The 13801-nt window shown below is 41.8% G+C and overlaps 1 protein-coding gene across 1 annotated transcript in view; it reads right to left on the reverse strand.

The window, feature by feature from the left end:
• Nucleotides 1-222: 222 nt before the first annotated feature.
• WDR64 (WD repeat domain 64) overlaps nucleotides 223-13801 on the reverse strand; it is a 119689-nt gene continuing 106110 nt past the window's right edge. Inside the window, exons 22-28 of the mRNA XM_067535893.1 lie at nucleotides 12967-13028; nucleotides 12426-12535; nucleotides 11347-11535; nucleotides 8522-8621; nucleotides 3842-3922; nucleotides 2855-2962; nucleotides 223-910 (exon numbers count right to left, since the gene is read on the reverse strand). Of these exons, the coding sequence (XP_067391994.1) occupies nucleotides 803-910; nucleotides 2855-2962; nucleotides 3842-3922; nucleotides 8522-8621; nucleotides 11347-11535; nucleotides 12426-12535; nucleotides 12967-13028 (758 nt within the window). The 3' untranslated portion in view covers nucleotides 223-802. The remainder of the gene's footprint in view (nucleotides 911-2854; nucleotides 2963-3841; nucleotides 3923-8521; nucleotides 8622-11346; nucleotides 11536-12425; nucleotides 12536-12966; nucleotides 13029-13801) is intronic.

Raw genomic sequence — 13801 nt, forward strand, 5'->3', positions numbered from 1 at the left:
AACAAAACATGTTGCCAGTTAGCACACAAACCACCATGACAATAGCTGATGAAGTCCTAGTAATGTTCTGCAGGACAGGATATTTTAGAAAGGAAATTTTACAAAGTGCTGTATTTAGATCAGATATTTCCATTAAGTCTTTGCTGAGAAGAAGTAGTGAGAGAGATAGATGTGTGTCAGTTGCTGGATTTGCAAAAGAGCAAAATGAAAGTTAAGTGAGAGTCTACTGTGATAGCTAATTTTATTCAACTTTTGGTTCTCACCCCTGCACTCCTAACTCAGAGAAGACTTTTAAGTCAATGGGAGTTTTCCCTCAATAAGCACCACAGGATGGTGTTCTTAAAATAAGAGTGCACCACATTTTCTTAAGAGTACATGGTTTAAAAAAGCCTCAGAAGATACATACATGCACACACACAGGCATGATCATAATACAAATATATAATAATGCAGAACACTCAGACACACATGCACTTTAAAAAAAAAATCACATTTGTCACCTGTTCGCAAATGACCGAGATCACAAAAACAATGAACTATTTTTGATCACTCTGTGCAGTGGCAAGTTGCTAGTGTAATTTACTCTAATGAGTGTTTCCCACCATCATCTGTGGCTGGAAAACAGTGGATTTCCAGGATACAGACGCTACTGATATATGAATTAACACAATATTGCTGGAACATTGAAAATAAAGATGTTCACAGAGGCTGTGCTGGTCTGCTTACCAGTAATGATTACTTTGACTACATGTGGTTTGCAGTGATATCAGGGGTTTATTTTTGATAACAGCAGTGGCAGTTTCTAGTGTTTTGCACCTGGGAAGGAAGCGGGGGCGACAAAGGACTGAACAACATTTGCCACTGTAGCCTGGCTATTTTTTGCACTTCTTCTCTTGGATAAACGTGATTGCTGTAAGACAGAGCAGAGCATTTAGTTACATATGTTAACTCTTGCTAGTGTACATGCTGGGTCAGTTCTATACAGTTCTATACTAGAAATTTTTCTGATTGAGAAAATAATAATCAGACATAGTAGAAAAGATCATTTTAAAATGACTGTTTGAAACTTCACTACTCTGACTTAGGAGGAAAAAAGTAAGAGTTAGATTTCCTTTTGAATATTTTTACATTGTCTTTTCTAGGATATATGATGTTTATCTCAGTAACTGTTCAGCTTAATTTTCTGTGCTATTTACACTGCAGTAGATGCTTGTTTGCAGCAACACCTTGTAAGAGCAACTACCGCTTACGAGCAACATTTCCTCTGGGAACACTTCCCCTCCTGTGAATTGATGACAATCCTCATAACAGCAATAGCCGCTTAGAAGCAACGTAACAAAAGGGCAGCAATATGTTGCTACTAATAAGCGTCTACTGTATTATAACCCATAGCTCCATGACATCTCCAGGGTGCCACCAAAAAGTTTAACATATGCAGCTTTATCATTATAAATATCTCATACGTGATAATAGTCCTGGATCCTGCTCCTGATTAACTTAAGAGAAGTGTTGTCATTTACTTGAATGTCATTAGAATTGGTCCCAAAAGCTTACTGATATGTACATTATGTGCCAATTCTTGCAAACTCTCATATGCAGAACTCCCACTGATTTCAGCTGGAGTTTCATATGCTGAGTGTTAAAAGACTGGACCCGGACTACCTCACTCAGAATGGAAACCCAGAGAGGGCCATAAACTCAGGGGGATTAACCTCCCGTAATTTCCAAAGTTGTCTCCTCTAGGAAGAGGCGGCTTTAGGGAAACAGAATAGGAAAGGCCAAGTCCTGCCAATCATAGGGTATGTCTACACTGGAGCTGGTGGTGTAATTTCCAGTTGGGGTAGATATGCCTCTGCTACCTCTGATCGAACTTGTGTGTTAAAAATAGAAATGTAGTCACAGTGGCGCAAGCAGCGGGATAGGCTAACAACCCAGGTACAATCGCATCTGAAACCCTAGATATGTACTCGAGGTATCTAACCCCTGCTGCTGCTCTCTTTGTTGTGGCTGCACTTCCATTTTTAGTATGCTAGTTTGATCAGAGTCATAGAGCAGGGGGAAGGAGAAGTTGTTCCAGGTTTGGTCCTTCTGTGAGAAAAAGTAGTTTTTAGATAAACATTAACATTGCTAAACAGCTTATCTCTCTCTAAATATAAATATTAAGAGACATTGGGCGATCCCATAATTTCTGCCACTTTGAGCAGCATCTCAAACAGCAAATGAAAACTTGCCCTTCTTGGTCATTTTGCAATTCAGTACAGATCTGAAACTGCATGGATCCAAATCCATTCTTACATTTGAATATGAACCACTTGAGAGTGCAGATTTGAGGGTTCTGGTTTAGGCTTATCACTATACAGAAGGAGAAATATCTGTTGTCCAGCCGGCATACATGGTACCGCCAGTAGCAACCGATTACCTTTTGTGGACCTGATTTGCAATATGTATGCTAAATTATTTGCCTTTACCTCTTAAAGCTTTTTTATCTTCTCTCTCATTTGCTTGCACTCATTCATTTTTGCTTTGTTAGGTAATCTGATTGTTTCTTATGGAGGTGATATCAGATCAGACAGGATGCAGCTTGGCATGGCATTATGGATCACAACTGGAGATGATGGGATGTTACATTAAATATTTCTGAGATAGATGGGTCTAACACAAGTCCCCAGATGTGATTGCCCTTACCCTTTGGACAAGCTTGTATTGATCATGGTCAGACTTCTAGTTTCAAGTAGCAAATATTTGATTCCTGTGTATTCATGTCAACCAGATGGAAAGAGGAAAGGAATTTATATAATGGTAAGAATGGGCAAACATTCCGGGGCTAAAATGAAGAAATTGCCAATCCACTTACCTCATAAAGTCCATGATGCTTACTCCTTTTGTAGATAGTGTCAACTGAGTCTTGAGTCTCTTTTGACCCCAACTGGTGAAGAGGTCTCAGACTTGTTAGACTGATAACCTTTGAAAAGTAATTTAGAGCAGTGAAATTACAGTGCCAATGAGCACACCAGTTTGTATTGATTACTAACAGCCTGTGTAATAGTGTTTGAGACTCTGAGCTCACTAAACCAATAATCTCTGATTCTGATTTCTGACTCTTGTAAAAATCAAATTTATCTCCCTTGACTTCAGTTCAATTGCTCCCAATACAGAAAAAGGGGAGTTCAGAATCAGTTCCCCCCTTGTATTTTATTTTCTTTTTCTGTGAGAAAGCAGGATGCAAATTTCCAAAACATATTAGCTGGAAGCAGAAGAATGTCATGTGCTCCAGATCATCTGAATGCTCTTTACCAGCTATCAGAATTCTCTTCCATCAGTGGGAGGACAGATGTGCAGCTGTGTGACTGAGAGCAGAATTTGGGCCTATATCTCTAAATGCAGTTGTTTATATAAATATTAAGCCATTTAATTGGGAATGAAAAGTCCCATGCAGTTTTAGCATTTGTATGCTCAGTGGGATGTGGTATTAGCATATATTGCCCAACACCTTGTGAAAATAGAAGCATTAGTCATTGGGCTAATTGAAAGAAAAGAGATTGAGCATAAATTCAAAGTTGTGAGCTTTGATAGGAGAAGTACAAGGCTGAAAAAGACTCACCTTGCAGAATGCTCTTTTGATCAGTCTTCACAGGAGGCACCCTGTTATCAGGCTAACTACCGTTGAATGGAGATGGATAGGGAGTAATTCAAGCCAAGTCAAAAGAAATTAAATTGAGAAGCAGACAGTTTATAATAGCAAGTCACAGGGTATGTGATTTAAAATTTTTTCTAATGTTAACAGTTTTTGATATATCAATGACAATGCTTGAGGTTTAAAAGCAGATTAATTTGAACCTACCCTGTATATAGGTATAGAGCCAAACACAACACCAGTCTCTTTGTTTGCTGACTTGAAACTTTCCAAAGGTTGTCTATTAACCTTAAAAATAGAAAACGGAGTCAACATATTTCCACTTAGGGCTTATCTTCACTACTCTGTTCCGTCGGTGCTGCAGCCATAGATGCAGCAGCATCAACTGAGCAGTCTGGTGAAGACACGCTCAGTCGATTGCCGAGCACTCTCCCATCGACTCCGGTACTCTACTGGAATGAGAAGTATAAGCTATGTTGATGGGAGAGCATCTCCTGTTGACATAGCATAGTGAAGAGAATGTGGCTACTTGATGTAAAGTATGTCGACTTCAGTTATGTTACTTACGTAATGTAACTTGCATACCTTACATCGACCTGGCCATATAGTGAAGATAAGCCCTTATAGACAAAGAGCAAGATAGTGGAAATGACATCTAATGGAGTTTTCATGAAACCGCACGGGTAACATTCACTCCATCTTATTATTATTATTAAAGGAAAACAATAAAATCTACAAATAACATCTACAACTGGGTGTCCAGTTTTTCTTCTTTGTCATATATAAAAATGGCCTGGGAAGTTTTTGTCCAAAAGTAGAGTGATAGGGTTGTTTGTTTCATAGCAAATGGAGAACTAGTAAAATGCTGACCTAACAAGGTAGAGAGAGCTGAGTCAACGAGTGGGGGGAAAAGAGGACTTTTAGTCAGATTATTTAAACTTAACTTAACTCCATTGCTTCATGAATACCTGAGACATGGGAAAAACAGACATGCCATTCCTAATATTGTGACAGTTTGAAAAATGTTTTTTTCAAAGTCCTTCAGGCATTCTTTACAAAAATAAATATGCTAACAAAGGCATAAACTCAGTTTTAAAAAATTAATTTTCAAGTCAGTTGTAAGGGTGTGTGTTGGTTGGTGGGTATTGCTAAAGGAGGGCTGAGTTCTGACCGCAGTCACCAGAGGATGATGGGTTGGGGAATTTCCAGGGGCCCCACACCCAACTGACAGCTTCATTTCAGAGCAGTCAGCCAAGAGATCCGGTCTTTGACCATGCAACCCATTCACTCTTCAGCTGCCTGTCAGGAAAAAACATAGGTGGAACAAAATGACATTTCTGCTGTATGTTGATGGAAAGGCCAAATTTATGCAAATGGTGGATGTACTTTGATGATAATTCATCCATACAAAAATATGACTGCTGAAACCTACCTAGATTATTAGATGTCATGTATTTAGTAGTGGTGATCAATAGCCTTATATGATATAGTACTGATTTCCCACTGGGAACACAATTTATGACCATGCAACAGGGAAAAGTATCTAAAAATGAACTACTGTGAGGTTTTCGTAAAATGCTGAAATACGAGTTTTCTGCAAAATCAAATTGCATTTGAAAGAAAATCCCTAATTAGATTTTATATTAATGGTCTTTTATAGCATCTTCTGACAGATAATTTTAGTGCATATTCAACTGTTATAGTTTAAGAGAATTCACATCCTCAAAATTAAAAAAATTCCTTTATTAATTTCTTCCCCTATGTGGACGTGCCCCTGGAACCGGGGAGCAGCGTCCGGGTTTTCCCCTCTCTGGGTCCTCCTCAGAGGGGGACCACCCCTCCCGGCTACCTCCCACCGGGAGCAGTCTTGTGCCCCTTTCAGGGCAAGCAGTCTACGGCCAGGCCCTCAGGCAGGGCTGGCGAGGCAGCAGTCTATGGCCAGGCCCTCAAGCAGGGCTGGCGAGGTAAACAGTCTATGGCCAGGCCCTCGAGCAGGGCTGACCGGTGAGCAAGCTGCTCTCGGGAACGGCACGGCGGGGAAGGCTTCCTCACGGAGGATAGGGAAGGGGGGAGGGGGACGCAGGCCCGCCCGTCTCCACTGCGTCCCAGCCCAGGGCCCTGGCAGTGGCAACAGCGTTTGCCACTGGGGCAGCGGGGCTCCTGCCGCAACACGCCGCCCAGGTTGCCCCTGACTCAGCCACAAACGTGTGGTGATCCCTGGGCTTCTTCCTCCCCGAAACCCCCGGTACCTGCCTCCTCTGGGTCGCTGGGGTTCGGTAGACCTGCTAGGCCCTCCTCGTCCATGGGCGGCAGCTCCGGGAGCTCCATGGGCTCATCCTCGAAGGGTAGCTCCTCCAGGTCCTGCGGTCCCCAGGCCTCGGGCAGGGCCGGTAGGTCCTCGGGGTCCCAGGCTCGGCACTGCTCTGGCGGATCCACCTCCGGCTCCCAGGGCCCGGGTGTCTCCAGGGGGTTCTCCTCAGGCTCGTAGTCCTCAGGGAGCCCCGACGGGCCTTCCTCCGGCTCCCAGGCCGAGGGGGTCTCTGGTGGTCCCTCCAACTCCCAGGCTGCAGGGTACCTGGGGGAGGCCTCGGCCGATCCCCAAGCTGGGTTTAAGGCCGGCCACTCCCTCTCAGCCCGGCTCCCCGGCCCGGCCTTGGCTAGGAGCTCCGGAGGAGACGCGTCCTTCCCCTTCAGCCGCCTCCCTCCAACTGAGCTTGCCGGCCTGACTCTTAAAGGCCTAGCTCCGCCCCCCTGCTTCCGGTCAGGTGTGGCCCCTGGGGCCTTTAAAGACGTACTCCCGCCCCCTGGCTTCCAGTCAGGTGTTTCCCTGGGGCAGGCTTCTGTCAGCCAGGGTGGGTCTGGCTCCCTCTCTGGGTCCTCCTCAGAGGGGGACCACCCCTCCCGGCTACACCCTATATCTCAGGTTTCATTTCTAGGTTTCTGAGCTCTAGCACTGGTAGCATCACAGAATTAACATTAATTCAGTGAGGTGCTTACATTTGATTTGAAAGTGCCCCTATGCAGACCTCTAGGTACTTTCACATACCTTGAAGAATATGCAAATATGCTAACAGACATGGATTTACATGGATCCTCAGAGCAGTGGTTTTCAAACTGGGGTACGCATACTTCTACAGTTATGTGAGCTCTCGTCAGGGGGTATGTGAGAAAAATCCTGTAATGATGGACAGTGCATCTTGTTATCCTTTATGGACCCTTTTTTCCTGTTTTCATAGGAATATTATGACCCTATCACACATGGAGGTATGTGATAGACTACATTATTTGGAAAGGGATATGCAGTCTAAAAAGTTTGAAAACCACTGCCCTATAGGATAAGCAAGATTGCTGATAAGAAGGGTTGAGACAATGCTTTCAGATGTGCATATCCATTATCAACATAACTTAAGAACAGTTTCCTCTTACAAGGACCCTCAGCCCAGTCATAATTTCAAAATTACTAACTTAAGTAGTACAAATCAGAAGCCAAAACCACAAATCAGAAGTCACCAGAGCACACACCTGTTGACTTGTCCCACATTCTATTCTGCCACTGTTTGCTACAGTAATACAGTATATTTTAATTTTAAACACCATCAGTGTGACTCAGTATATTTTTCTCACTTGTTCTCTCCCCCATCGCTTTCCCCTCTACTGTACCTAAAGCTGCAGTACAGCAGATCTGGGTTATAATCACCGCTTTGTAGGGAAAATTTAACTATCACACAAAAGCCACATTCATTCTCTTTGATGTAAAAGCAAGCAATAGGGAAAAATGATGTCTGTAGTCCATGACCAACATAGCTTAATGGGAAGTGTATTTGATAGCTTTTGGGGTTAAAGTGGCAGAAAACCACATGGTTGCTGTCACCCTGAAGTGAGCCACACACCCTTGAGCTCCAGTTGGTTAAGGTGCCAGGAGGGGTAAGAGCCAACATGCCACTCCCAGAGTCCCAGTGAACAGGGACTAGGAGAAAGGAGGAGCTGGCTGCCAATATAAAGGGACAAGCATCAAAAAGAAGCTTATCACCCTCACCCCATCCTTATTACACCGGGGGCAGGGAGGGTGGAGTAGTTGAGCATGAACAAGACCTGCCTTGCGAGTGTGGGGCTCTAGCACTCTGCTGCCATGGTTACCAGAAAGATTTTTGGTCTGCCAGATACAGTCTGGTAGATAATGATCAGTTCTGTTACATTAAGGTAATGACTGACTGTAAAAGTGGGGTCACACAATATCAGGAATTTCAGGAGGATGGCAGGAGGAAGCCAGGGGTGGGACTTCCTGTCAGCCCATTCTGTCTGAAGGACAGGAATGCCACTTCATGGAGGTGTAGAGAGGAGCTCACATAGTGAAAAGCCATTTAGCACACACTGGCTGGCTCTTTTTGGTTTTGCCTTTCCAGTACACCTTGCATGGCCAAAAGTGCCACGTACCAAGCCAGACAAAGGAGCATGTCTAATGCGCTTCCACTTAGCTAGAGCTCTGCAAAATGTTCACAGTTAGATGAAAACTGACACAAAAGACTCTCCAGATTTTCGATTTAATTAAAACCTTGAAACGAAGACCATATCAAGAAATTTGCCAACGTTCTCACATACCTTTCAAGCAAATCTGTGATATTTAGGGTTTGCACCAGAACCAGGCAAAATTTTAAGTTTCATACAAACTAGGGAAGTTCAACTGAGTTTCATTCAGACGTGATACTTGGAAGTGTCAAACCATGTCAATTGAAACCCAACAGCAGGTTTGCATGAATCCCTTTAGTTATCTCTATCCTTTGCTACAGAAGAGGTCCTGTACGTTTGTTCTGGACTATTTTTTAAATGTAAACATCTACCAATATATTGCATAAAACAGATACAAACTGATCATGTCCCTTAACCTACCTTAGGAGAAGCTAGGGCTTTGAAAAACTTGAAATCCTGATCCACTTCCAAGGGCTTAGGCTTTTTTAAAAGTAAGGATGATCTGGTCAGTGATTTCCACCTGTTCACAAGAGATGGGAAGGGAAAAAAACCTGACGTCTTTAAACAGAGAGCAACATGCAGTATCACACACTTAATTAGCTTAGAAATATGATTACTTTGAACTATAATTCATTCTATATCCCTGCAGAATTTAAAGTAGGTGCTTGATAAGTATCATAAAATGTTACTTAATTAACACTTCTCCAATCCAGATGGGAAGAACTTTCTTTCACATACGTGTTGGCCATCGTCAGGCTGGTAGGAATGTTTATGTAAGGATCACTAGTTATCAAGGCTAAGCTTCAATTCACTGTATCAAAATGACTCAACATTACTTTCCAACTAGAACATAGTGACAGTACGCCAAGTTCTAGGCATGTCAAATTGGCAAGGCTGTTCTGCTGATTCAACTGGTTGCCAGACTACGTGGGCCTCAGCCCAGGTCATAAGGAGAAAACATGTAGGGCTAGATCCTCAACTAGTGCATCAGCTTAGACCCATTTACAATTAATGCAGCCATGTTGATTTATACTAGCTAAGGATCTACATCCTATTGTTCCACTGCTGAGAAGAGTTGAGACAAATTTACACAGCATGCTACCCACTGAAATTCTTCAGCAAGTCAGTGGAGCCCTGGCTACTTTCACCAGCTGGGAATCTGGCCCAGTGTTTGCAAACATTCATTTCAATTCTGAACGTCTGCTCGGTTCAACCACGTTTGGACTCTTTTTATGTGTATGAACATTTGAGAAACATCTGTTCCTTGTATGAATACCTTTATCTAAATTCCTTATTTGAAACTTTTAAAACATTAGTATAATGAATGAAGAAGAGTAGTTATCCAATAAAAAAGCAGAAATAATACATGGGGATTAAGTGACCAACTAGACCAAAGTAGTGAAGAGTTGAAGTGAAAAGTGCAGTAACCGCCCCTCCCCCCTACATTGAACTTTCCATGCATAATCTATTTCAGTTATAATGCATAGGGGAAAACATGCCAAAAGTAGTCTTTGGGAGAAATATTTGTGCACAAAAATAGGCTAATTGTTTAATAATTTACTTGCAACAGTTAATTCACACAAATCTAATTACTGCAGTGTACTCTGTCTCTATGGTGTTACATCCAATGGCTACTCTAACCTCATCTAACACAGCATGTGGCAGCTATCTGTTAACTTAGGGTATGTCTACACAGTAAAGCAAACCCGCAACACAGAGTCTGAGAACCTGGGTCAACTGACTTGGGCTTGCGGGGCTAAAAATAGTAGTGTAGATGTTCAAGTTCGGGCTGGAGCCTGGGGTCTGGAACCCAGTGGGAGCGGGGTCTCGGGCCTGAGCCTGAAGGTCTGTAGTGCTATTTTTAGCTCTGTAGCCTGAGCCCCGAAAGCCTGAGCTGTTTGACCCAGACTCAGACTCGGGGGAGTGGGTTTTAATTTGCAGTGTGGTCATATCCATATGTTCTTGTGCTCTCTAGTCTGCACTGGCTTTCAGTTTTTTTATTTTATTACTGTGTTTTAAAATTACTGTAGCAGGACTTCCTTACTGGTGCGTGAGTTGTCTTTACAAACATTCCCAATTTGAGAAAGGCATCCTTAAGTAAAGCTTCCTTACCTCAGCAGGCTTTAATTAGCACATCTTTAACTGAGAAGTTCTTCAGCTGAGGTGCCCTGTATTCAACACAGCTTAAGCACTCAGTCCTGTAAACACGGCCAGGAATAGTTCTTTATTCATGAGTTATTGAACTGATTTCAGTAGGACTACTTGCACTTGGAAGAATAATGCTTATTGGTAAGTGTGAGCAGGATACACACAGCTTAAATGATTATGGTCATTAATACTGAAGCATTCCCAATGTTCAAAAGTGCTTTGGCAAAGAAGCAACCTAAAAGTGAACAGGATGCTGTACTGTGCACCAGACATATTGTTTAAGTGTGCATACGTTCAAAAGTAAATTTTGTCCAACTTGGACTGCTTGCCTTCCTCACTAAAGGCTACATTTGTGCCAACTTTCAAACTTCTAGCTTCAGTATCTGATGTCTGCACCTACAACTGCCAGTCTTAGCCAACACACTGGGGATTGAAGCAGAGCTAAAAGCATGAGCTGCTACAGTTTGAGCCAAAGCGCTGAAGCTGGGGCAGTGACACTCAAATCCTCTGTGGATTGGCACAGACAGGGACCTGTAACACCTCCTCACCAGTGGTTACGAACATTTCTGCAAACTTCGAAGCTCCCAGCCAAAAGATACAGAGAAAATGCAGTTTTTTTTCCCACAGACCCATTACTCTGTGATTCAGCTGGTTTTACTCTTTCAAAAGGATTCTTCTTTGGGTTGAGATCAGGTATTCAAACATTTTTATCATGAAAAGATTTTTTTAATTTTTATAGAGAAAGTTAAGTCAGTTTGTAGGGAGGGGTGAGAGGGAAACAATTTCCCAAACTTAACAGAGTTCATTAAATACATGCATTCTGATTAATGTTAGTGATTATCTAATTATCAGAGCAGAGGATGAGTAGTTAGAATGCCAGGGCTCCAGTCCTGGCTCTGACACTTGCTATATGACTTTGAGTAACTCACTTAATCACTGTACCTTAGTTTACTCCTGTGTAAAATGGTCTAACTCACAGGGAGTATTGTAAAGCTTGTTTGCAAAGTACATAGCTTCAGGTGAAAGGTATTCTATAAGTGTGCTGTATGTATTATTAGTGCCCAATGCATATAATAAATACATGTTTATGAACTTACTTCTTCCTGTCCAGTACTAGAGGATATTCAAACTTCTGCTTCTTTTCCATGTACTTGCTGTCTTCTTTTATTATAATGGGAAATTCATTAACATCACAGGGCAATATCAAATCACTGGATTCTGATAATTCAAACACCCTGCGCTGTCCGAAATAACCAACATAGTGTCCATCTGATGCATGCCAGAGCCTACAGGTGCAGAAGGAGAGATGGAAAAAGCAGGTATGTTTAGAAACAGAAACAATGTTATGTAATTTTATAACTCCCTGACCAGTGTAGTAAGCTAGTCATAAGACGATATCAGAGATAAGGTTGAGAGTATCTAGCAGTAAATTAAGGGTGGAAAAACCTTAGAAGAATGCTAGAATTATTTTTAAAAAATAATTAAAACCAAAACATTCACAGCCAATGTTAAAATTAAATCTAAAAATGTGGATGTATGGAAATAAAGAGTTCAAACTTCAAGCAACGTAAACTGTCTTTGTAGTGAGATGCTGCCACCATAACAAAAACAGATTTTTTTAAGTCAAATTTCCTGAATTTTATTGATTTGTTTAAAAAACTTGACATTTACTTTTTTGTTGAGAGCAAATTGCATATTGGATTATAACGCATTTAGCCAGGAGATTCCTATGGTTTAATCTGCAAGATACCACATATAGGCACAATAACCTGGCATATTAATTTGACAAGCACCCGCACAAAGTTAAAATGGGATTAAAAAAAAAAAAAAAAGGAGCTAATTTCCAGAATGATGAGGCTTTTCTTTATGCGCTCAGTTTCACACAACTGGGAGAAAACTTGGCCTTCCATCTTTGCACATTTTGTAAGACTGGTGGAATTCAAGCTTAAAAAAAAAAAAAAAAGAAAGAAAAATGTGTCTGAGACCTCTGGGTGAAAAAAGTGGATGTATTACATCTTAAATTAAGCTGTGCTCATACAGAACTGATTTTTTCCTCACCAAAAGAGATCTCAAATTATTTCAGTTCTGAGCTAGATAAAAGTCAGACAAAAATGGGGGCTCTGGGAAAAGAGAGTCCATATGTTAAATCAGTAACAAGCATTAGCCATGTCTGTACCTGACTGAACCATCAACAGAGGCTGTCACCACCAGGTTTTTCTCCTCCTCATAGAATAGGCTGACCACTTTGGTGGAGTGAGCTCGCCAGTAGAGCTGCTGCTTTATTTGCTAAGGGGAGGAAAGCAAACAAAAAACATAATTGGCCACATTTCAGTCCGCTATGCACTCCAGCATCGTTACTACCAGTGTCCTTATGAAGCAGACTGTCCTCAGACTCAAAAGAGGTGAGATTATAATATCCCAGGCTGAAGGCAGTGTGTAATAGAAGCACTGCATGAAGACACGAGGCTAAGTTCATCCCTAGAGACGACCACACTGACCACAATGGGTTATACCAGGGACATTTTCCCTTTGTTCTTCATGTTGTCCTTAGTCTGAAATAGACAATTCAGACCAGAAGTATAGGTGTACTCTTGGTGGAAGGGAAGAAAGTGGACCAAATTAGTCTCAGTATAGTGAACGTGACTCCATTTTTCTCTACGTGTCACATATGAATGGTAAATTATTCAGGTGGAAAAATGATTTTTCATTCTCCTCACCTTATTTTTATCTTGTGGATCTTCCAGGAATGAGCCAGTATTCCAGCGCATGATATGCCCCTCTGTGTTTAAAAAACAAAACAGGATCATTTCCAAAATTACTCAAACCTCTTTAAGTGCCTTTGGTTGCTAGATATGTTACCAAGTGTCCTGGGTAAGAACAAGGTAGAAGGAAGCCAAGGGTCTGGACATTGAAAGTTAGTTTTTAGGATAACGTATAGGTCACTTAACTATTTAATTAGTAAATATAACAAAGAAAATGTTAGTCCATATGTTATGCTGGAATACTAATCTGCAGTCTATTTATGAAGATTTTCATGTTAACAGCATAGATTTAACTGTTAAAAGCATCTAAGAATTGTAAATAATTACAATACAACAAGGAGAGTAACCTACTAAACAGAGTTACCTACTGCATAGACCAAACATGAGGGAGTTTCATAAGGGTGACATTTTTCATTTTAAAATGACAAGCTGGACAGGGTTTATTAATCCCACACATAACAAAAAGGAAAATAACTCACACCTTTCTAGTGCGCTCATGTGGGATACACAGTCCCAGATAAGGGAGAGTGACCCTTGAAACGGGAGCATTTATATTGACATAGTGTCCCTCCACTGCTCCCTGCTCCACTTTCCTTCCCATGTTCTGGTTCCTCCATTGTCATTGAAATCTCCCCTTTGCTGCTCTCCCACTAGGAGACTTCTGGGTAGTCCCAACAGTCACCTTGGCAGACCTAATGTCTAGAACTGCACTTGGGCAGAGAGAAATGTGAGCAGCCCCACCTGGGGGATGACTTTGCCCTAGCCGGGAAGGATGAGAGGGTCAGATGAG

This window comes from Emydura macquarii, unplaced genomic scaffold, assembly GCF_026122565.2.
Source record: "Emydura macquarii macquarii isolate MOO-44397 ecotype Brisbane River unplaced genomic scaffold, CSIRO-AGI_Emac_v2 contig_3517, whole genome shotgun sequence".
Taxonomy (NCBI): domain Eukaryota; kingdom Metazoa; phylum Chordata; order Testudines; family Chelidae; genus Emydura; species Emydura macquarii.